The following is a 25,847-nucleotide window of genomic DNA, read 5'->3' on the forward strand; positions in this document are numbered from 1 at the left end:
AGCTTTCATTTTATATATGGCTTTTCTTTTGAAAACAATTATAAATATTTTTAGTTGAATTTGTTAGACTTTTAGACATATTTCGACCAACGAAGGAAAATGAGTGAAAATATTAAAGTTGTTGTTCGATGTCGTCCAATGAACCAAAGCGAAAAAGAACAAAACCGCCAAGTATGTCTTTTTATTTATTATATCGATTTCACAAATCGAGGCTTGCATTGAAACTTTGTATGTCGAGCCGCAAACTTTTACTATTAATATTCTAAATATTGTAATTCGTTAAAAGAATGTAACAGGTAATGGAACAAAATTGGCTGTAATTCCAAACTACACCGAATATTTAAGGGAAATCAAATACATTGATTTACATTTAATTATATCCATAAAACCTTTGTACAATACTATAAACCTTATATAACCGTTTCTATAAATATGGAAGACAAATCGAAAACAGTTGCTATTAAAATTTGAAAAATTTTAATTCTGTACATTTGTTTAACCGGTAAAAAAAAATATAATATGTGTTCTATAAACTATATATGTACATATATTCTTGGTCAGGATGACTAGCCACGTTGGTCTAGCGATGTTCGCGTGTTCGTATAAACCGCCAAGCCTTGGAGGCTGAGACTTAGCAGGCAGATTAATATTGTTGCTCTTAAAAACACCTTAGATATATTATATATAATATATTCTAGCTTCCCGGAAAGCTTTGTACTGCCTAAAACGATTCATACACAATCTTTAAAATGATTTTTAAAACGATTCCATAGTTACTAAAAACCTTGTTTGTATAATGCAGCTTAAAATAAATTTTAGTCAAAGAATAATTTTTTATAATATGTAGAGACAACGCTATTGTCCATTTCCTCGACTATCAAATACCTGTTAGCCCAATTCGATTTTATTTTTATAAAATAATATGTACGTGTATAAAATAATATGTAAAATACATATATTTTTGATCAGGATCAATAGCCGAATCAACTGGCCATGTTCGTCCATATGAACATCGCAATCTCAGGAACTATAAAAGCTAGAAAGTTGAGATTCAGCATGTAAACTCCAGAGATATAGACGCAAGTTTGTTGACCCATGTTGCCACGCCCACTCTAACGCTCACAAATCGCCGAAAGCTACCACGCCCACACTTTTGTAAAATGTGTTTATATTTTTTCATTTTATTGTTACTAATGTAAATTTATCTATCGATCTGCAGAAGAATGAGTCTCCTTCGCCCTTCCTTCGAAATCAACAGTAGCGTTGTTGTCTCTTGTTTTTATTTCTAAAGTGCGATAAAAACACTGTATATTTAATATACAACTTTATAATATATACAGCTGTGTTCACAAAAATAGCAGAGCGAGAAGTGCAATCGAGTAATGTTATTTTTTTTTAAATTTCGTTATGACTATTCCAACAAAAACGCATTGTTCTTCTAGAATTGAATGTGTATAAGGAAGAAACGAAAGAATCCCGTTAGATTTGTCAAATTTAAGCAAATGAACAACTCTTTTTGCTAGTTGCACCAGTCTTTTGCTGTTCATTAAAATAGCAATGCGTATCTTGTTAACAAAAAAAAATTTTCTTAAGACGTTTAATTGATAAAAAGTAAGTTTTTTTTGTGTTAGTGACTATTATTAACATTAGAAAACACTAAAATTAATTTATATTTTTTAACTTAGTGGGCAGGGGCAAACATTGTACTCCTGAAAAAAGAAATATTATAGTGCAACTAAGATAACAGGGAAAAACATATAAAGACATCCAAGAAATATGTGGATGTTCTGCTAAACGGATTCAGAATGCATTAAACTTTAAAGAAATGCCCGAAAATCGTGGTATCCGACGTAAAACCACGTCTCATGAGGACCGATCTATAGTGCGATATAGCAGGGCGCAGCCTTTTGCATCGTCCAGCAAGAGTAAAAAGGACTTAAGCTTGAATGTTAGTGGCGTTACTATTCGAAGACGTCTTGAAGAACAAAATCTCAAAGCGTGCCATCCACGAAAAGTGCCACCAGACATGTCAAAGCACGTTTGGAGTTCGCCAAAAGTCACCTTAATTGGCGCATTACAAAGTGGCGAAATATTTTATGGAGTGACGAAAGTAAAATTGTCTTATTTGGTGGAAAGGGCTCCAGACAATATGTCAGACGTCCACCTAACACAGAGTACGATCCTAGGTACACTTTGAAGACAGTTAAACACGGTTTGAGTATATTGGTATGGGCATGTTTTTCTTACAGTGAAGTGGGCCCTATATTCATGATTGATGGGATCATGGATCGTACTGTATATGTGAACATATTAGAAAATGTTTTGTTTCCTTTACCAATTGTGGAAATGCCTCTAAAATGGACGTTTCAACAAGATAACGACCCCAAACATACCAGCAAACTGGTCAAAAGCTGGATGGCATCAAAGCAGATCGATCTTCTGTCATGGGCTGCGCAGTCTCCGGATTTAAATCCAATTGAAAACCTATGGGGAGATGTTTAACGATATGTTGCAAATGCAAATCCAACATCTCGATCACAGCTTTGGGAGGTTGTTCAAAAATCATGGGAGCGGATCCCTGTAAAGCGCTTCCAGGACTTGGTGGATTCTATGCCTCGCAGATGCTAGGCCGTAATAAAAAACAAGAGAGAACGCTATAGTCGAGTTCCCCGTGGCAGTTTTGGGCGGTTTGTGGGCGTTAGAGTGGGCGTGTCAACTTGAATCGACAAACTTGCGCTGCTTCTATGTCTCTAGAGTCTGTATGCTTAATCAACTTTCTAGCTTTTGTAGTTCCTGAGATCTCGACGTTCATACGGACGGACAGACGGACGGACAGACGGACATGGCCAGATCGACTCGGCTATTGATCCTGATCAAGAATATATATACTTTATATGGTCGGAAACGCTTCCTTCTGCCTGTTACATACTTTTCAACGAATCTAGGAGATCTCAGGAACTATAAAAGCTAGAAAGTTGAGATTAGGCATACAGACTCCAGAGACATAGACGCAGCGCAAGTTTGTCGATTTATGTTGCCACGCCCACTCTAACGCCCACAAACCGTCCAAAACTGCCACGCCTACACTTTTGAAAAATAATTTAATATTTTTTTATTTTTGAATTGGTCTTGTAAATTTCTATCGATTTGCCAAAATACTTTTTGCCACGCCCACTCTAACGCCCACAAACCGCCCAAAGCTGCCACGCCCACACTTTTGAAAAATGTTTTGATATTTTTTCATTTTTGTGTTAGTCTTGTAAATTTGTCTCGATTTGCCAAAAAACTTTTTGCCACGCCCACTCTTACGCCCACAAACCGCCAAAAACTGTCAGTGTTGAAGACTCTCCTTCACACTTCCACTAGCTGAGTAACGGGTATCAGATAGTCGGGGAACTCGACTATAGCGTTCTCTCTTGTTGATATATAAAATTAAGTTTAAAGTTGCAGCTCATGAGCACTGCTATTTTTTTGAACACAACTGTATGTAACTTCGCTTTTCAATTAATTGAATTTCGTTTCAAAGCAAAACGACCAATTATAAACTTTTTTATTTCAGAACATTGTTGAAATAAGTGATTTTGCAGTTTCCGTGACTAATCCATCATCTCGAATTTCTCAAAAAAAAATTTTCACATTTGATAGTGCTTATAATATGAAAACCAGTACGGAAGTGATTTACGACGAAATGTGTTATTCATTAGTAGAGAGTACTATCGAAGGATATAATGGAACCATTTTTGCTTACGGCCAGACAGGTTGTGGAAAAACTCACACAATGCAGGTACAGTGTCAAAATATGTACATACATACATATGTATGTAGACGGTAAAAGCTACACACTTTGTGTTAGTATATTTAAACCCGTTAATTTTTAAGTAAAGGGTAAAATGTTATCGTTAAAAAGCATGTAAGATGTAAGAGTAAGAGCTTCCGATCCTATAATATACACATTCTTTAAAAGGATCACCAGACGAGAGGCTATGTCCGACTGCATTTTATGCAGATCCTTTTAAAATCATGTTTGTTTTAAAACGTTGCCAACAACTAAAGTGTAAAACGATAAAGGTTTTTAAGCAAACTGGAATAGAGCATGTATTATATATTGCTTATCGTTTAGAAAGTGCCAAAACATTTTTTAAACTGATATTCATTGTAAATTTTCGGATATTACTTTAAAAACATCTAATGATTGATTGGTTATACTGATTAAAAAACAAAGAAACAGGTTTTAATAAACAAAACTCTATGCACTTATTCGTTACTGATTGCTGTATTTAATAAAAAGCCTTCAGATTTTATAAAAATATTGTAATATAAAAAGTTGCTCACCACACGCATAATAAGGATAAGTTCATCGAACACCAAAACAAAACTAATTTTTTTTTATTAAAAGTAAGTATATTGATTTCTAAGACATTTGCAATCATATAATTTATATTATACTCTATATTATACTCTTGAACAACCGAATCGTGGCAGTCATGTCGGTCATGCAACGAACAGGAAAAATAATGGAGAACTCTATAGTCGGATTCCTTGATTACTAGAGTTGGAGTTTTAAGAATATAGTTTAAAGTTTTTGTTGCATATCATACAAAATTTTTATAAATATTCAAAATTAACGGCGTGATAGGTTTTGGGAGATTGGTGGGCATAATGGCGTGGTCTAAATGTTTTGGCTATCAAGGGAACAACAAGTTTTAACAAGAGAGAACGCTATAGTCGAGTTAACCGACTATCAGTACACAGGTACCAGAGGTACGACTGATTCAAAATTTTTTATAAAACAAAACTTGTACGTGAAAACTGCATTTCATAAACCAAAGACATTAGAATGACATTATTCTAATGTCTTTGCATAAACACACTATATCTATAATCTATACATACATGTATACTTAATATTTTTATACGGTCAAAAAGACTCAAACAATATAAGTTAACAACTAAAGAGAGCACTCGATATACATATTTAATTCAGCAACTAAGTAGTTTTACATAAACAATACCCTAGCAACTAAGTAGTTCACACGGATCCGGAGTGCCTATCCGGAGTACCGCATTGCGGTGCATGGGAATGCTGAGTCGACTTGCCGACCACGACTTTATGGCGTGATGCATTAGAGCTACGGTATGCTTTAATATATTTCTATACCCGTTACTCGTAGAGTAAAAGGGTATACGAGATTCGTTGAAAAGTATGTAACAGGCAGAAGGAAGCGTTTCCGACCATATAAAGTATATATATTCTTGATCAGGACCAATAGCCGAGTCGATATGACCATGTCCGTCTGTCTGTCCGTCCGTATGAACGCTGTGATCTCAGGAACTACAAAAGCTAGAAAGTTGAGATTAAGCATACAGACTCCAGAGACATAGACGCAGCGCAAGTTTGTCGATTCATGTTGCCACACCCACTCTAACGCCCACAAACCGCCCAATGCTGCCACGCCCACACTTTTGAAAAATGTTTTGATATTTTTTCATTATACCCGTTACTCGTAGAGTAAAAGGGTATACTAGATTCGTTGAAAAGTATGTAACAGGCAGAAGGAAGCGTTTCCGACCATATAAAGTATATATATTCTTGATCAGGATCAATAGCCGAGTCGATCTGGCCATGTCCGTCTGTCCGTCCGTCTGTCCGTCTGTCCGTCCGTATGAACGTCGAGATCTCAGGAACTACAAAAGCTAGAAAGTTGAGATTAAGCATACAGACTCCAGAGACATAGAAGCAGCGCAAGTTTGTCGATTCATGTTGCCACGCCCACTCTAACGCCCACAAACCGCCCAAAACTGCCACGCCTACACTTTTGAAAAATAATTTAATATTTTTTTATTTTTGAATTGGTCTAGTAAATTTCTATCGATTTGCCAAAAAACTTTTTGCCACGCCCACTCTAACGCCCACAAACCGCCCAAAGCTGCTACGCCCACACTTTTGAAAAATGTTTTGAAATTTTTTCATTTTTGTATTAGTCTTGTAATTTTCTATCGATTTACCAAAAAACTTTTTGCCACGCCCACTCTAACGCCCTCAAACCGCCCAAAGCTGCTACGCCCACACTTTTGAAAAATGTTTTGATATTTTTTCATTTTTATATTGGTCTTGTAAATTTCTATCGATTTGCCAAAAAACTTTCTGCCACGCCCACTATAACGCCTACAAACCGCCAAAAATTGTGTTTAAGACTCTCCTTCTCCCTTCCACTAGCTGAGTAACGGGTATCAGATAGTCGGGGAACTCGACTATAGCGTTCTCTCTTGTTTTTGTATTAGTCTTGTAAATTTCTATCGATTTGCAAAAAAACTTTTTGCCACGCCCACAAACCGCCAAAAAATGTCAGTGTGGAAGACTCTCCTTCGCACTTCTACTAGCTAAGTAACGGGTATTAGATAGTCGGGGAACTCGACTATAGCGTTCTCTCTTGTTTTGTATTATTTTCAGTAAAACTCGCTTTATTTTGTATTAGTCTTGTAAATTTGTCTCGATTTGCCAAATATCTTTTTGCCACGCCCACTCTTACGCCCACAAACCACCAAAAAACTGCCAGTGTGGAAATTTCTCCTTTGCACTTTCACTAGCTGAGTAAGGGGTATCAGATAGTCGGGAAACTCGACTATAGCGTTCTCACTTGTTCCATTTACATCGTTTGCATGGGCAACGTAGAATTTGTTTGCAATGCATCCACGTGAATCGCGGTTTAATTAAGTCAAATTGTCTAAAGTTTCAAAAAATTTTTTTTTTTTTTTTTAAATGCTTTGCTTTTATTTATTGAATTTTCTCATTTACGAGACTAACAATAAGTGTATCAAATCTTATACTATAACCTAACTAGGAGTCATGTAGACTGAGACAGTGGCCCTGACAAGTTATGGCTGGGTTGGAAGGTCTGATCGTTGTAGGCGGGTTCGGCTGGAGACCCGAGTCAAGACCCTTGCTAGAGGATTTGGGTGGACAGAGAGTTTTTCATTGTAGGACGCTTTTTGCTTGTCTATTTCATCTTTTACTGCGAGAATGCCGAGGTCCCTGTGGATGTTTTGGTTACGAATATACCATGGTGCCCCAGTGATAGTTCGCAGGATCTTTGATTGGGCTCGCTGTATGATGTCTATGTTGGTTCTGCTCGCGTTCCCCCACAGCTGGGAGCCATACGTCCAGATTGGCTTAAGAGTGGAGTTGTAGAGCAGGACCTTGTAGTCCAGACACAAGGGCGATCGTGAGTTTATAATCCAGTGGAGGCTGCTGGCTTTCAGTTTTAGGTGCAGATTCTTGGATTTGATATGTCTGCGCCATGTTAGACGTCTATCGAGGTGGATGCCCAGATACGTTACTTCATTAGCTTGGGGGATCTGCGTGCTATTCATACAGAGCGGAGGGCAAGTTTGTCTGTTGAGGGTAAACGTTATGTGTTTACACTTTTGTTCGTTTATTTTAATACGCCAGTCAGATAGCCACTTCTCGACTACCACGAGGTGGTTGGCGAGTTGGGTTGTTGCACGGACTGGGCATCTGGAGCGGCTAAGGATCGCAGTGTCGTCGGCGAAGGTGGATGTTGTTAGTCGGTCGCTCGTGGGAATATCTGCTGTGTAAAGGACGAATAAAGTTGGCCCAAGTGCGCTACCTTGTGGGACCCCAGCTTCGATAGTGTAGCTGTCGGAAATTGTTGTGTTACATCTTACTGCGAAGGCTCTATTGTAGAGGTAGGATTCAAGAAGTTTATGAGTGTACCCGGGCAAGTGTGTTTTAATTTTATGCATGAGACCTTTGAGCCAGACGCGGTCGAATGCTTGAGATACGTCGAGAAATATCGCGCTGCAATATTCCCTATGTTCGAAGGCTGTGCGAATTTCTGATGTTATTCTGTTTACTTGCTCTATTGTTCCGTGTTTTTCTCTGAAGCCGAATTGATGGGCTGGGATAATGTTGTGGGCTCCCATATATGGTATTATGCGCGTTAGAAGGCATTTTTCGAATAATTTGGACAGGCATGATAATAAACTTATTGGTCTGTAAGATGACGGAATCGTGTGATCTTTTCCAGGCTTCGGTATCATTATAATAATTGATTTTTTCCATTTCCTTGGATAATAGCCGAGACTTATGATTCCATTGAAGAGTTTACAGATGACCTTAATAGCACAGTACGGAAGTTCCATTATCATTTTTGTAGTTATTAGGTCACCGCCTGGAGCCTTTTTTGGTTTTAGCTCCCTGATGACTTTTGTGATCTCGTTCGACTGAAATGTAGTTGGCGTGGATTCAGTTTCGAGGTGGATTTGCGGAGGAACATAATCATCTGCTGCGGGGTTCGGCTGGAAGACGCCTCTGAGATGTAAGGCAAATGATTCGGCTCTATCTTTGTCGCTGCGGGCCCAGCACCCTGAAGAATTCCTTATAGGGGTGACGGTTTGAATTGGAGAGCTTAGATTAGGGTGAGCCCTCCACAATGGATGCTTTGTACTAGTTGGCGAGAGTTTTCCAATATATTTAAGTTGTTCATTTTCAGCTTCTTGCTTCAGGGCCCGGCTAAGATTGCGGGTGGCTTCAGTAAGTCTTTGCTTTGAGCATGGCGATCTGCTGGTTTGCCAAGCTCGTCGCAGACGCCTCTTTTCCAGAACCAGCTGTTCAATTTGCCGGTTGGTTTTGAACTTCTTAAATTCCCCATCCTTCCGTTTAGGGGTTGAGATCCTGGCTGCTGTGACGAGTACCTCTTCCAGTGCGGCGGTGGAGCAGTCGATGTCCGCTTCGATATTTAGTTGGGGAGTTAGCTCGATGTGGGAACTCACATACTTTCTGTATTTTATCCAGTTAGTGTTGTGCGACGTCAGCCTGTGGGGGTGGTCCGCAATTTCTGGGCTTTGAAGAAGGCTTATCAACAAAGGCGAGTGGTCAGATGAGAGATCCGGTAGTGCTATGGCGCTTATTAGATTGCGTGGGATGTTTTTTGTCACCGCGAAATCAATTAGATCTGGGATCTTTTTTGGGTCTGCAGGCCAATATGTGGGGCTACCAGGAGAAACGTAGTCCAGTTTATTGCTCACCTTTATAAGTGCATTATACAGTTGCCTTCCCTTGGGAGTCACGAGGCGTGATCCCCAGTGCGTGTGTTTGGCGTTGTAGTCTCCTGCGGCTATGAAGCGATCCCCCAGAGTGTTGTAGAAGTCCATGAATTGACCTTCAGAGATATTAAATCGAGGTGGGCAGTAGACAGCGGCAATGCAAAGGTTGCCGTTTCCTGAGATCACTTTTATGGACGTCGCTTGCAGGTAATTTGTTGCAAACCTTTGATGAAAGTGGTGTTTGATGCGTTCTCTGATTAAGATGCCCGTTCCGCCGTGGGCCTTGCCATCCGGATGATCTGTGCGGTAAAAGGTATAACCTCTTATATGGAAGTTATATCTCCCTGTGAGGTGCGTTTCAACCAGCAGCATGGCGTCGATGTGATTTACGTTTAGAAATTGAGTTATTTCAAGTTTATGCCGTGAAATGCCGTTGGCATTCCACATGGATATACGTAGGTTAGTCATTTATTATTTGGACTGTTGTGCTACAAGCAACTGAATTACCATGTTCTGGTTCTGAACAAGGGTTTGCATGGTTGTTTTCATGAATGACATAAGTTCCATCATACTTTGTTGCATGGTAAACATCATAGATTCCAATTTGCTTTGCGGTTGCACTGGAACCTGCTGAGCATTTTCTGAGTGAGGCTGGGGCGGATTTTCCATGCCTGTTCTTAGTGCTTCGGCGTAGGAGATTCCCTTGGTTGTATCTAGCTGCCCAAAAGATGATCTGGCTGCCTTGGCGAAATGTTGTTGGTGCGTAGCTGTCGCTCGTCGCATACGACTCTTCAGCTCCTTGTAGACCGCACAGCCTCTGTAGTTTGCCGTATGGTTTCCTCCACAGTTGCCACATTTTTTCATTTGGGGGTCTTCTTTGCTTGCGGGGCAGTTTACGGAGTTGTGGAAGTCTCCGCAGACTACGCAGACCGTCCGAAGTGTGCAGTATGTCCTGGTGTGTCCATACTCTTGGCAGTTTGTGCATTGAACAGGGCCGTTGCGTTTGTGGGGTTCTTCCACGGTGATTCTTCCATGCAGTAAGAGCTGCAGCTTGTAGATCGGGTGCACTTCGTTTTTCTTTAAGGCTTTGCTATCTGGTTCGAGCTCGACCTTGAAAAGTGGTTGCGGTTTTTTGTTTCTGTTAACAATATTGCTAACATTTTTGGCACAGAAACCCCTGGCCTTAAGGGCTTCTTGAATTTCAGAGGGGGTGACGTCAGGTTCTATACCTTTTAGCACAACTTGCAGTCCCTTGCTGCTTTTTAGTTGATAGGTGTAAAAGTTCTTTTTTGTGTCTTCCAGGTACTTAGACACAGCTCGGAAGTGTTCTTCAGACTTCGTTTGAACCTTTGTTTCGTGAATGTTCCCTTTAATAAGCGGAACAACATGGAAATTCTCGTCCCCGACCAGCGCAACAATTTTGTTGACCAGGGCGCTTGAACTTTTTTCCCTTACGTAAATAGGGGGGGGCTTAGGTTTCCTTTGGGTCTCCTGCCCCAACTCTGGTTGATTGTTGTCCGTCTCTGCTAAGATGGAGAATCGGTTTTCATTGGAGCTCCTCGTTTGATCGGTGCTTTTGTTGGTTCGATTGATCTTGGGTTTATTGCCAACCGTGTTGGGTGGACTAAGCTTGCGCTTAATCTGGATGTAGCGGTCCATGCCGGTCTGTATAGCCGGGACCGCTTGTCGCTTATCGAGGCTAGCTGTTTTTGTTGCCATTTTATTTTGTTGTGCGGCCGTTGGGACCGAACTCGCAGTATTGGTAGTTGGTTTAATTATTGGTGGTGAGTTTGCTGCAGAAATTTTAGCACTGCTTGTTGTTGGAGCTTCATTCAGCGAAGCCGGCGGTGATGGGGTTTGGCATTGGTAACTCCATGATGCGGGAGTTGGGGTGAGCAGAGAGGGTGAGCAAGAGCTGGCTCTCTTGCTGTCGACGGTCAGTAGAGTCGAGTTGCTCTTTGTCGCCTTCTGATGTTGATCTATATCTCTAGTTGAGAAATAGGAGTAGCAAGCATTTCTTGGGTTGACGGAGCTTCTACGCTCATTCTTTTGATCGCTGCTCATTTTTTCGAGCTTGTTGTGCGTGGCACTTATTTGTTTAAATTAAATTAAATCAAATTTTGAATTTAATTTTGAAATTACGCGCCCAACGTTCGCACCTCAGCACTGGTCTTACAGTTGATGTGGCAACGCCACTCGCTCATGATCGCCCTCCGAGATAAGTTGGCAGCGCTGTCAGCTGTTTTATCAGCTGCAAAAATTGCAAACTTATATATTTTGCTAACCACCTGCACACGCGGTCATTCAGCACGCCTAGGTTACGCGCAGAACTATGGCACAAGTCCACCGTTTGTTTTTGCAGATTTGCCGCTAACACTGTTCAGCACAACCACGTTAACACAAGATTTTCGCGCAGCGCTATCGAAAGACGTCCGCTTCCACGAATGTGTAGACTTATCTTATCAAAAATTAATTTTTTTTTTATAACCAATATATGTTTGTATGTATAGATACCGAAGGCTATTCGTTTAAGACAATATTCTAATGTACACATATGTACACGAACTAAAGTACAAAAATATATTTATATGATCCGATAAGCCTAGCATTGATGTTAAAAGAGCCTAATTAAAGAGTTAAAAAAATTTTTGAAAGTAATCTTAGTAATCTTGAACATGGTCGAAAAACATTGACATTTGTAATATTATTCAAATGGGTTACAACACGTTTAGTTACAGGAATAGCAACTCTTTTAATTTTCTGTATATTTTCTTCTTCTTTTGATATAGGGCGATGAAAATTTCAGCAACAACAGTGGAATAATTCCCAAATGTTTTGATCACATATTTGAAACAATATCAATGGCAACAAATGTCAGATATTTGGTATTAGTAACGTATTTGGAAATTTACAACGAATGTATTCGAGACTTACTTAATAAACATGAAAATACGAGTTTGATAAATCATTCCCTTAAAGAAATACCAGGTATTGGTGTTTCAGTTCCAACGCTTACTACACAACCTGTCGTCAATGCAAACCAATGTTACGATTGGCTACATTTTGGAAATAAAAATCGTGTTACTGCATCTACATTAATGAATAAGCATAGCTCACGATCCCACACTATATTTACTATCACTTTGGAACAATCTCAATTTTTTAATAGTATGGCATCGGAGGATGAATTTGGAGGAATGCGTAGAGGGAAACTTAGCTTAGTAGACCTAGCAGGATCCGAGAGGCAGCATAAGACTGGTGCTCAAGGAGACCGACTTAAGGAAGCGTCTAAAATAAACTTATCACTTTCTGCATTAGGAAATGTTATTTCATCTTTGGTTGATAGTAAAGCAAAGCATGTACCGTTTAGAGATTCAAAACTCACACGCCTGCTCCAGGTAATTGGAAACACAAAACGAATCTGTGCCTATTTATATACTCTTGAATTTATTTTTAACTAGGATTCCTTGGGAGGGAATACAAAAACTCTTATGATATCTTGTATATCACCAATAGACATAAATTATAATGAAACCATATCTACCCTTCGGTATGCAAGTAGAGCAAAGAATATTTCAAATAAACCTACAATTAATGAAGATCCAAAGGATGCAAGACTTCGGCAGTACCAAAATGAAATACTATATTTGAAAAGAATGCTTGAAGAGAGTCAACAAACCCATTATAAAAATAGTGATACAATTAAAAAAAATGAATCACCACTAAAAATTCTACAATCTACAAATTTGAATTCAACAAAAAATGTTCAAATAATCGAATCCGGCCAAGATTGTAGCGTATTCTTTAAAACAAATTACTCAACATCAACAAAACCACACTTCCCCTCTATTCAATCGAAAGAAGAGATACAACTGCAAGCACGTAGTCGCATCGATCTAATAAAGCGTACATTAATTGGCGGTGAACGTATAGATGATTTTAAGCTTAAGGAACAGCACAATGCCCGAAAATATGCAGCCCAACGCCACTTGAGTGCAATAGCTATTGCCTTAAGTAGAGTCAAATGTGAAGATCGCGACCTTTTGCAAGGGCATTATGCCACTGTTACACAAGAAATTAATATAAAAAATGAGTATATTAAAAAATGCAAAGAAAAAATTAAAATGCTTGAAATGGAAGTTTCCGATTTAAATTCAGAGTTCCAGCTTGATAGAGAGGATTATTTGGAGGAAATTCGCAATCTTGGACGTCAAGTAAAGTTTCACCAACAACTTCTTTATAAATTTCCTTCAAATCTCCGAAAATTTGACCTGAATTGGTAAGACCTAACTTTAAATTAAACAAGAGAGAACGCTATAGTCGATTTTCCCGACTATCTGATACCCGTTACTTAGCTAGTGAAAGTCCGAAGAGAAATCACAACACTGACCGTTTTTGGCGATTTGTGGGCGTTAGATTGGGCGCGGCAAAAAGATTTTTGGTATATGAGTTAAATTTACAAGACGAACAATAATGTGAAAAAATTTCAAAACATTTTTCAAAAGTACGGGCGTGGCAGTTGTGGGCGTTAGCGTGGGCATGGCAAAAAGTTTTTCTGCAGATCAATAGAAATGGACAATACTAATAAGAAAATTAAAAAATATCAAAACATTTTTCAAAAGTGTGGGCGTGGCAGTTTCGGGCGATTTGTGGGCGCTTGAGCGGGTGTGCAACATGAATCGACAAACTTGCGCTGCGTCTATGGCCCTGGAGTCTGTATGCTTAATCTCAACTTTCTAGCTTTTATAGTTCCTGAGATCTCGACGTTCATACGGACGGACAGACAGACGGACGGACAGACGGACATGGCCAGATCGACTCAGCTACTGATCCTGATCAAGAATATATATACTTTAAATGGTCTGAAATGCTTTCTTCTGCCTGTTACATACTTTTCAACGAATCTAATATACCCTTTTACTCTACGAGTAACGGGTATAATAATGAAAATAAATAAATCTTAATACATACTTTTAAGGGTCAAAAGCGTGTCAAAAACTGACAATAATGACAAGTTTATTTTCTACAATTTTTTAATGCATGATATTGGTAGTGTTGTTTTTAAAAAAGACTTTTTTTGTTTTGAATCCAGGACTCCAGATACTATTTTGCTAAATTCTTCATGGAATGATGATCTTAAAATGTGGATAATCCCAAAGTCCGATTCAATAAAACTACCTCCGGCTACACAAAAAACAGGAAATCACTGTATCCATACTTCAGTGACCAATAGTAATAAATGTATTCATGTAAATCAGCACGGCAACCAAAATGAAATTGTAGTTGGAGAAAAAGTAAGTATTTCAAGTTTGCTATTTTTATATTTATATTGTTATTTATAGATTATTGTGTGTGTGGTTAAAAAAAAAAAACGGTATATATGTTATATATATTTGTTTATTATATTGTATTAGATGCGTCGAAAAGAAAAAAAGTTTCCGACTATACAAAAAACATCTGGTCATGTCCGACAGTCTGTCTGAATGAACATTTATATCTCCGGATCCTCAAAAGCTTGAAAATTTAGAAAAAGCATGCATTCCAATGTAACGAATAGTCCGTAGTCACGGAACAGAACTACAGCGTTCTCCCTTGTTTTTAAGTATTTACTTGGCAGCTATATGATATAGCGGTCCGATCCGGTCTGTTCCGACTTATTCTACCTGCAAGAAGGTAGAAAGAAGACATTTGGGAAAGTTTAACGCAGATAGCTTGAGAACTAAGAAAATGGTTTCTTAGTTAAGTCTTCTGCGGTGCCGAAATCGAACTATTGAGGGAATTAAGAAACTCTGTCCTTCTTGATAAAATATAAAGCTGCCATAAGCGGTGTTGGACAATTATATGCGTAAACATGTACAAAAAATATCAAAACATTTTACGAAAGTGTGGGCGTGGCAGCTTTGTGCGATTTGTGAGCGTTAGAGTGGACGTGGCAACATGGGTGAACAAACTTGCGCTGCGTCTATATCTCTGGAGTCTACATGCTGAATCTCAACTTTCTAGCTTTTGTAGTTCCTAAGATCTCGACGTTCATACGAACAGGTGGACATGGCCAGATCGACCCGGCCATTGATCCTGATCAAGAATGTAAATACTTTATATGGTCGGAAACGCTTCCTTCTGCCTGTCACATACTTTTCAACGAACCTAGTATACCCTTTTACTTTACTTTTAAAGGGTATAATTGCCTTACAATGTTCCGATATATTTTTTTTAATTTATTTATTTTTGCAATCAATTTCTTAATAAAGTTAAAAGACAAAGCACAATTCCACCGGCAAGCAACATTTCATACTCCACAATTAAAATAAGTTTCTTCGAACCACCTTCGATACACCCTTCTAAAAACAACTTGTACCGACCGCAAATGTATTTATACGGAGCTGATGACAACATTCGCTAATGACTGGTTCGCTGTTTGTTATAAGCTCTGTCAAGGAACATCGAATACAACGATACTCCTATGTCGTTCGAATTTAATCAAAATAATGAGTTTCCGACCCTGGGTATATATTCTTAATTAGGATCACTAGTCGGCCAATCAATGTGGTAACATCTGCGTGCACAAATTAAAACCTTAGCCTTAAACAAGTTAATAATGAACATTTATTTATAAGATATTAATGACTAATAATATATTTTATTGTTTTCTTAAAGGAGGAAACCTCAAACATGTCTAAGGAAAAATACAACACAAATGTACAAAAGAATTACTTTCATACAAGCCGTCATAAAAATAGAAATTTTGGAGACTTCAGAAACTCATTACATCTGTTGAAGTAAATAATACAACAGGCAGTGAATAGAAGTCGCATCTATTTAATTAGAGGCTTTATTTATGTTATAATTTTGTCGCAATAAGACAACACACAAATTCTGTAACACAATGCATGAGGGCTTATACAGTGCCGCTCAACTAAATAGATCTGAAAAACCTATTTTACATTTTTTTCTCTCACATTGTGTCAATTGAATTTTTTTCTGTTCTTCTATTTAATTATACCCGTTAGTCGTAGAGAAAAAGGGAATACTATATTCGTAGAAAATCATGTAACAGATAGAATAAAGCGTTTCCGAACATATATCCATTCTAGATCAGAACCAATTTCCTTTTTGATTTGGACAAGTACGTCTGTCCGTATGATCGCCTCGGTCTTAAAAACTAGTAAGCTGAGATTAAGCATGCAGATTCCAGAGACGTGGACGCAGCGCAACTTGGTTAACCCATGTTGCCACGCATACCTTAAAAATATTCTGAACATTTTTCACATTTTTATTAGTTATGTAAATTTCTATTGATTTGCCAAAAATATAAATACCAAAACATTTTTTAAAAGTGTGGGCGTGGAAGTTTTTGCGGTTTGTGAGCCTTAAGGTATGCGTGCCAAAAGTTTGTTGCCAAATCCATCAAAATTTACAAGACTTCGAGTAACGGGTATAAAAAAAGTCAAACTTATAGAGCGACGGTGTAAGTACTTGTCCAAAAAAGTATCAGTCATCTTGTATATCTATAACATTCCCCAATTCAATTTATTATTATACCCGTTACTCGTAGAGTAAAAGGGTATACTAGATTCGTTGAAAAGTATGTAACAGGCAGAAGGAAGCGTTTCCGACCATATAAAGTATATATATTCTTAATCAGGACCAATAGCCGAGTCGATATGACCATGTCCGTCTGTCTGTCCGTCCGTATGAACGCTGTGATCTCAGGAACTACAAAAGCTAGAAAGTTGAGATTAAGCATTAAGCATTTTTGTATTGGTCTTGTAAATTTCTATCGATTTGCCAAAAAACTTTCTGCCACGCCCACTATAACGCCTACAAACCGCCAAAAACTGTGTTTAAGACTCCCCTTCTCCCTTCCACAAGCTGAGTAACGGGTATCAGATAGTCGGGGAACTCGACTATCTCTTTTTTTCTTAATAGATATTATCATGTCACTTATGGAAAATTATAGAATTAAAAAAACTGGATAATATGTTAAACCAAAGTGTTCAGACGAACATGAATATGACGCATCATGAATGTATTTTGACCACTGTACGTGTCTGTCACATTATTAACAAAGTTTGACCACTGCGCTTGCAAGTCGCAGCTGCGCAATGAGTTTGGTACATTGTGAAATAATTCTTAGAATTTGACTAAGACGCATAATATGACTGGCGCCAAAGTACCGCAACGAGTGGGGCGACGACGTTGTCGCGTTGTCGCCTAGTGTAGTCCAGCTAGCGTGTGTAAAGGATAGATCGATGCGTAGAAAATGCGAGCAGTTGTATGCAGACGATTGCACACGCCGGTTGGAATTCGGTTCACTCAAAAAGTTGATGTGCCAACATGGCAGATCAGACTCAAGAAAACAACAACACTGCGACAAATATATAAAAGGATTTACATAAGAAATGTATGTATAGCTAGTGAAACGCTGCAGCAATGCCTTATCTGAAAATAAACAACGCCTGAGCGTTAGGATATAGATATCTGGGATAAACAACGAACTCCTGCGTGGGTTTCATCCGTTTAAAAAAGATGCAAGCGATCACGTAGCATTTCCTTGAAGATAAGGGATATCTTGCAGTGGAAAATTCCTGCACTTGATACAGTTTTCCACATCTGGGGAACAGATGGCCACAGCGTTGGTCTAGTTAGAGATAAGATTAAAATATGTAAATTTGATGTTAGCTACCTAAGCTAGGACTTCTTCTTCTTATTTGGAACCTTTACACAAAGTTTAAATTGAAACATTATTTTAGTATTCTGAGAGCTTTACACTTCTTGAACTAGATTTTTCTATATATTTCGAATGGTTTGGGATAGGACGATCACTGCAGATTCTGGTAAGTCGCCTTCGCAAACTAACCCATGTGGTTATTTAATTTATTATTCAACATAACTTAAATAAACAAGTCACTTTTATGTGTACAAAACCGGGGGTAGACTTAACTACTAGTGCTGTTAACGTACTTTTATTCACTATTGAATTTGCATAATCCTAAAAATAGATTTAAGAACTATAATTTAACCTGTTTGGCAAAGAGCATACAGGAAATAAATCGGCATAAATTGTTGTTTTTAAAGAACAGTTAGGACAAAATTATATTTATTTCTATGTACTACATTAAAATTCGATTATAAATATAATTTACATACCATTAATCTGTTTTTAAATCTCAATCATTTTGGTCGAAATCATATATAATGATTAACTATTTTTATTAAATTTAAAATCAATTATTATTTTCATTTGGGCTTTATAAAAAAGGCGTTTAAAAAATATTAATATTATTGCAATCATTACAAATTTGATCGAGATGGACTTGGAAATCGGATCGACATACACATTCAGTCTGCATATACCACAAAAGGTACATGGTTTTCTGCAACACTATCCTTTAGCTCAATCTTAACATTATTTGTAGAGTTATCTTCACTCTGGCTGTTTGAGTCAGCGTTTGAACAACCACTTTTCCCGGAAATGCCAGTATTTCTCCTTAAAATAAACCAATTAAAAAAAAATGGAGTCTAATATTTTATTAAAACTTACTTTGCTTTCGCATGAGTTAATATGTGAGATTTTAAATTCGTGGATTGAGCAAATTTTTTATTACAGGCATCAAATGGACAAACAAAAGGCCGATCTCCAGTATGTATTCTTACGTGTGTTCTGCAATTAAAACAATAATAGTACGTGGTCATTGGGAAAATATATATCTCGTTAAAAAGCTTTTACAGCTTTCCTGGTAATCACAAATTAAGCAATTAATCACTGATAAAGTCTCTTCAAAACCGCAAACTTACAATGTTCTTTTCTCGAAACCATGTTTCATTCGATGAAAAGTATATAACAGAAGGAGGAGGAGCAGAAGGAAGCGTTTCCGACCATAAAACATGTATCCAAATATGATTAGGACTAATAGCCGAGTCGATTTGGACAAGTACGTCTGTCCGTATGATCGCCGCGATCTTAAAAACTATAAAAGCTAGTAAGCTGAGATTAAGCATGCAAATTCCAAAGACATGGACGCATGGACTCTAACGCCCACAAAACTGTCACGCCCACACTTTTGAAATAGGTTTTAATATGTTTTAATTTTTTAATTAGTATTGTAAATTTCTATTGATTTGCCACGTCCACTGTAAAGCCTACAAGCCCAAAGCTGCCCCCCCACACTTTTGAAAAATAGTTTGATATTTTTTGACATTATTGTTTCTCTTGTAAATTTCTCTCGATTTGCCAAAAACTGTCACTGGAAATTTCTCCCTCGCGCTTCCACTAGGTGAGTAACGGGTATCAGATAGTCGGGGTACTCTACTATAGCGTTCTCTCTTGTTTACATTTAAGTGATAACAAAAAAATTACTGAACGGATTCTCATTATCTACCATTCAATTTAATGAGCATAAATTAAAAAACAAAACATTTTTAGAAAATCACGAATTTCGATATGCGGAATCTGTTTGACATGGCTAAATTTTGAAAAGATTTTAGATCATCGATGAAAAAAAACTCTCGCGAGTAAGAAAATTCATGTTGTTGACTTCAGACTAAAGCATCACTTACACAAATTATGATGTCAGCGGTGATATGACTTATAAGACCCTTGTAAAATTTGAATAAGTACAATATCCACTTTAGAAAAAAAAATATATTATATACATAGATATAAAAAGAATTGTCTTCATATCCCAACAAAGCGACTGGAAACATAGCTTTCTTTCGGCTTCTAAAGGCCTCCCCTTAAGTAATAGTAAGATTAGGCAGGCCAAATGATCAAAAAAACATGAAATTACCTCTTGAATATTGAAATACATTATCTTAAAAAATGTAATTTAATCATACATTAGTATATGGCATAAATGATATATTACCCCGTATTTGGGTTTTATTTTTAATCTACCCTCTTTCTTACTGTACCTTAAGTTAAAATCCAGAGAAAATCGTTTTCCACATCCCTCGAATGTACACTGGAATGGTTTCTCACCGGTGTGAACCAACTGATGTCTTTTAAGCTTAGAGCTTTCTACGAAAGCTTTACCACATTCTGCACAAACATGGACTCGAGGACCGTGAGTGTGCAAATGTTTTCGCATCGCAGATGAATCTCTGAAGTGCTTATGACAGCCCTTATGAGGGCAAGCTATTTTTTTATCATTTGCATAGGCCACCGTAACTTCGGAAAGATTTAAACTTATTTCAGCACATCCTGTCGAGCATTTAATTAAAAAGTAAAACAAAAATTAATGGTATATTTTGTAAATTATGTTATTTTTACCTATATTGTCATGGTGAGCTTGTGATGTTGTTGATAAGCAATCATTTACTTGTCTCTCCTGCAAGCCAAGATCAAATTGCACTGAGCTGGTCAAGGTATGCAGATCACCGCTATTGTCCGTATGATTACTAAAAATTGTTTGATTATTAATTGTCATTGCGGCAGTTTCATTAACCAACTGAATACTTGAAGAATCAGAAATCAAGATTGGGTCTTCGAAACTTAAGGCTGACTTAGATAAAATCCTTTCGGTAATATTATTTTCTTGAATCAAACTTCCTCTCTCCTTTGTTAAATGATCCATGATCTGAACTGAGCTTATAGGTGAATGCATTTCGAGTGCCTGTGAATTAGTAAAGTTCGACTCCATTTTCTGGTATTCTTCATTTCTTTGAGACGTAAAGCGATCCAAATCAATATCCTCCTTTTCTTTTAATAAATCCGAATCACCGATTTGTTCTGAACCGGAGTATTCATCGTCGGATATTCCGGATGCCCACATTGTAACACTAAACTCTCCCTCCATGGTTTTGATTTGAACAAGCTTTTGTTCCCACCGTCTTGACTTGCCAGTTGAATTTAGTATTGTTGTACCTAAGGTTAGGAAATGTGAATTTTTATCGGCGGCACCAGACTTTTCTGTATTAATACCATTTTTTGAGAAACTATTTGCTACATCTTTTTCTTGATTTTCGCCATATCCAATATTTTTGTAACAGTTGATATTCATTTCATAGCCAATATTCGTATTCATTCTTCTAAAAAATATAAACATTTTATTCATTTATTTAATCTAAATTCTTTTACTTACAATTTCGAAGAAAAGTTATTATCAGCCGCTTTGAATTGTACCTTTCCATGAATGTTATAATCAAATGCGTTATCACTATCTTTTGATTCTGAATGAATAATTTGGTGAAATGTATTTTTTCTGTTTAAATCGTTGTGGTTGCCTAAGAAAGAGAAATTAACTACTTTTAAAATATCTCATATTTAATTTAACCCAAGAGAGAATGCTATAGTGTGGTCGTGTGTTCCCCGACTATCAGACACCCGTTACTCAGGTAGTGGAAGTGCGAAGCAGAAAATTTAGCACTGACAGTGGCAAAAAGATTTTTTTGGCAAATCGATAGAAACATTGAAAGACTAAGCTTTCTTGTGTCTGTTACATACTTTTCAACAAATCTAGTATAATAAATAAGTTAAACTCAGCGACGTTACTATTCAACGTCGACTAATGAATGAAAATTGAAGTGCCAGGACTTCGCCAAACCCCAATTAAACTAGCCAGTCTCAAAATAAATGCTATTTGGTGGAACAGATTCCTGCCAGTATTTAAGTCGACCTAAAAACAGGGAGTACCACCCAACCACACACTCAAGACTGTTATGCATGATGGACCTAATATGCTGGTATGGGTTTGTTTTTCCTACAATGGTATGAGTCCCAAACATATGATTGATGGTACTATGGACCAAAACGTATATGTAAATATACTTACAAATATTTTGCTGTCTTAACTTAATTGAATATGTCCTTAAAATGGCCATTCCAAGAGGATAGCGACCCTAAGCACACGAGCAAACCGGTTAAGAATTGGTTCACCCATAATAAAATAGACCAGCACAATCTTCCGATCTAAAACCGATCGAAAACCTGTGGGGCGACATTAAAAATTATGTGTTGAAGAACTTCCCGAGCTCTAAAGCTCAGCTCTGGCAAGTTGTGCAGGATGCATGGGCGCATATTCCCCTCCATGCCGCGAAGATGTAAGAAACTTATAAGCTTGAGCTTGAGCTTTAACTTGAGCTTTTGGGCCGAAAGAAAAAAATGATCCAACTGCTTTTTGCTATTGTGTTTCAGTTCGAAATATGCGTCATACAAAACACTAATCAGTTTAAACCGATACTCCGTCTGCAAGATTTTAATTGATAAGATAATAATTTTTAATTGAAGAGAATAAATAATTATACAAATAAAAAGTAAACAATAATATTGGCACAACCAATTAAAAATACCTAAATCTATTAGTGGGAACCATGTCAGGGGCATGTGACGAAAGCTGTTTCCAATTTGGATGGGGTAGGAATTTTAGATCCTGGGTCTGCTATACGAAATAATTCCAACAACTAGTACCATCCCAACAGATGGATTAAAAACTGATGAGAAAACAGGTTTGTATTTATAAACCAACGCACCTATCTCTTCTTCAGACTACCACTGGAATGCTTTAGTTTTTTTTGACGAAGATACATGCAATATGGCAATATGGGATCTCAAGATGGGAACCCCGCTGCGACCGAGTTTTTAGACAGTCAGGCGGTAATCAAAACTCTTTAAGCGCGCACTTTCTAAAGCGTCCTTGTCTGCCACACCATCATAGAACTGGAACATCTACGGCACACTATGGGGGAAACTACTTATAGACATTTAAAAAAAGTTTTTTTTTTTTATTGTTTTAATCGAAAGGTAATTGCCTTCAAAAGCTAATTCTCGGCGCAGAACCATAACCGCAATTTTGAAACGTAATTTTCTCGAAACCATGATATTCACATTTATGTAAGTGATATCAAAAAAACTACTGATCCGATTTCATTCATTTTAAAGAGCATACAAAATGTTTTCTAAACATGTTTGACAGCAATAACAACGAAATTTTTTTTGGTGAAAATCGCGAGATTTAAATTTTGGGGCCTGTTAAATTTTGAAATTAATTTAATTCATTAACGACAAAATGCCCTCTCGAGTAAAAATATGTTTGGTTTGTAGACTTTGAACTATAATTGTGGCCAGCACCACTTACACAAGTTATGTTGCCTGGGGCGATATGAATTACAAGACCCTTGTAACACTTTGTTGAAATACAATTTTTACTTAATAAAAAATATTTTTTTTTACCTCAGGCATAACAAAATCAAACAAAACAGTACCCGAGACATCAACCTTTATACGGAGAGTTAGACGGAAATGGGCAGATGAATTCGACCTACTTTCCAAAGAATCTAGTTTACAATTTTACTCTACAAGTAACACGGTAATATTTATATTTGTTATGCTTTATGAAATAGTGTGGTGGTGTTAAGTAATTGCATGTGCATTATATAAATGTATACAAATGTATACGTATATATCCATTTATATAATGGATATAAATGTTTATATGTATATACCTATATTTATATATATTAAATATATATATAAATATATTTCATTTATATATTATATATATGTATCCATGCTTGGCTTGAACGAGCCAAACTTACCATTGCTTATACCGTGGTCATTCAATTTCTGATTGCATTCTGTGTTGCCTATTTCTTCATCGTACTGTTCACTTTCAAGAAGAATTCCAAAACGTTCGTATGCCATATTTACAATACTATAATCCATTCATATATGAATTTATAGGTAGTATTAAAGCATTTCATATGCAAACATAAATGCAGGCACATGTGTTAGGTAAGATTTATATGTTTCCTGAGCGTTGCATTCCCTAAGGATATTATATCTGAAAGGACAGCATTTTTACAGCCATTAGTGCATATTTAGGTAATAAAAGACAATAATGTAATATCATGATTGATTGATACTTACACACTTCCACAGAAATAATAGTTGTCATTTTGAAGTAGAGAACATTATATACAGCATTAGGATGCCGAACGGTTCTCAAAGAAAATACAGTGAATATGTAAAAAAAAATATCGTTGAAATAGTACGAAACTTTTAAACGCCCTATAAATGTATTGATTATCAAAATTTTTCACAAAAAACAAAATAAAACAAAATAATGCAAATAATTTTTATAAAACCCTATACCAAATGACTCAAAATAGTGAAAGAGTATTCTGGTTGTTTGGCATGGGTATTCGATGACCAAATGTTTGGATTGGTTCGATATACTAAAACCATAGTATTTTTAAGAATGCAATAATATAACTTAATTCCACGTCGACTAGCTTCTACAATATAACAAGAACGAATTTCTTTCCAGCACGACTCCGGCATACAAATGTTAAACTAAATAAGCAATACATCGAGTTAAATTAAATGCAAAATTTTGTTTATTGATATGAATGTAAATTTTCCTTTACATATTTCAGACTTTCTAGAAGAAAACCCTTGCATAAAGCCAATCGATTTATTAACAAACATCCAAAAATGTTTACTTATTTCTTTTATTAATTATTGTGGTAAGAATAGTTTTTTATTATGCAAATTCTTTCGGATTTTGTTAGATATACTGCTTGTGTCATTCATTAAACGGTGCACATTGTGTATTTCGAAAATATGGATTGGAATTAGCATCATTTCAGAAACCAAGTGCAATCGTGCTATAACCAACATTCTCATCGGTAACAAAGTAAGCGTTTCACCGTGTGCGCGTTGTAATACACATAGCAAGACTTAAAAAATGCAGGGAAACAACAAAAAATATGCAAATAAACTATATAAAAATTTGTATTAGGAATTCTATAATTCCTGCTACAAAGTAATATTTTTTTGCGTAATTTTTTATATACAAATTATTTTCCAGTGCGTCAAAAAATAGTTGAGCAGTCTATTTTTTTTTTCGTTTCTGCACGTTTCAAAACATCTGTAACAACTGTATTCACCAAATCAACATCAATGATTTCCCTTCAATATACATTTATTTATTTATTATTTTGGAGATTGGGAGGAAATTAATAGATTTTTGATAATTCGTCATGCACTGTCATAGAATGGCTGCAGTACACAGAAAGATGGATGTTTTTATTGCGCGGGATCAGACTTCGATGTTTTACCACAATTTATGAAAAGCAACTTATCCCGTTCTCCGCTTTAACGACGAAAAAACGCGCTGAAGACAACCCAAAACCATAGTGGTAAGGCTGTATTTCGGTAAAAATTAATTGTCTAGTGCTTGAGTCAGTCTTAAAACATTAGTATTCAGGTGTCCAAAGGTGTCAGGTGGTGGCTTAGAAAGCCCATAAGTGGATATATCTATAGACTATCAATAGATTTAACAATTTAATTAATTAATAATTATAAATAAATTATTAATATATATAACAACCCAATTTTAAAATTAGCTATGAAAATTCTAAGGCTTAGGAAAGCACTAACGATCCCGACAATTAATATGCATGTGAAGAATTAAAATTTAGTTTTTGGCCTTGGTTATCGAAACGGATCCAAACTTATCATGCGACTTTTGGACTAATGGTGTGATCTCCTTCCAGCTCGGTCAAAGGCATTATTTTCTGAAATAAACATGCATCAATAATAGTATAACAGAATAGTCAGGCATGCTACGGTAATCGTAATTTTTTTTCGAATTCGATTTGGGCCATATCTTACGATTTCGCTGTTAGGTGCTCTGGCTTTCGCAAAATGTTTTCTATCGTTTTGCTACCGGAACGTTTCTCCTCGTTTCTGGCTGCTGAAACACCTGTTTTATATTATTTGTCAAAATCACACAACGGGAAAAATTGCCTTTTATATTTTCAATAGCTTGTTTTAAAGG

General features: G+C 36.8%; 2 protein-coding genes across 9 annotated transcripts; one reads left to right on the forward strand and one right to left on the reverse strand.

The window, feature by feature from the left end:
• The first annotated feature begins 75 nt into the window (after positions 1–75).
• On the forward strand, positions 76–23,563 carry LOC120454835 (kinesin-like protein KIF17). 4 transcript variants are annotated; one of them, XM_039640313.2, is made up of 6 exons: positions 76–171; positions 3,560–3,784; positions 11,856–12,464; positions 12,528–13,345; positions 14,159–14,360; positions 23,242–23,563. In XM_039640313.2, the coding sequence occupies exons 1-6, from the start codon at positions 100–102 to the stop codon at positions 23,245–23,247; spliced, it is 1,932 nt and encodes a 643-aa protein (XP_039496247.1). In that variant the 5' UTR covers positions 76–99; the 3' UTR covers positions 23,248–23,563. The 4 variants fall into 4 exon arrangements, with proteins under 4 accessions (XP_039496247.1, XP_039496246.1, XP_039496249.1 ...); XM_039640312.1 differs by lacking the exon at positions 23,242–23,563 and adding an exon at positions 15,724–16,004; XM_039640314.2 differs by lacking the exons at positions 76–171; positions 3,560–3,784; positions 23,242–23,563 and adding exons at positions 10,255–11,566; positions 15,724–16,004.
• LOC120454838 (polycomb protein PHO) lies at positions 18,263–24,187 on the reverse strand. 5 transcript variants are annotated; one of them, XM_039640320.2, is made up of 9 exons: positions 23,933–24,184; positions 23,602–23,846; positions 21,150–21,291; positions 20,990–21,096; positions 20,518–20,932; positions 20,339–20,466; positions 19,981–20,269; positions 18,611–18,730; positions 18,263–18,556 (listed from the first exon to the last, which is right to left on the reverse strand). In XM_039640320.2, the coding sequence occupies exons 2-9, from the start codon at positions 23,726–23,728 to the stop codon at positions 18,409–18,411; spliced, it is 1,476 nt and encodes a 491-aa protein (XP_039496254.1). In that variant the 5' UTR covers positions 23,729–23,846; positions 23,933–24,184; the 3' UTR covers positions 18,263–18,408. The 5 variants fall into 5 exon arrangements, with proteins under 5 accessions (XP_039496254.1, XP_039496253.1, XP_039496251.1 ...); XM_039640319.2 differs by having other exon boundaries at positions 20,339–20,932; positions 20,990–21,093; positions 23,933–24,185; XM_039640317.2 differs by having other exon boundaries at positions 20,339–20,932.
• Between the last annotated feature and the right edge of the window lie 1,660 nt (positions 24,188–25,847).

This window comes from Drosophila santomea, chromosome 4, assembly GCF_016746245.2.
Source record: "Drosophila santomea strain STO CAGO 1482 chromosome 4, Prin_Dsan_1.1, whole genome shotgun sequence".
NCBI lineage: Eukaryota > Metazoa > Arthropoda > Insecta > Diptera > Drosophilidae > Drosophila > Drosophila santomea.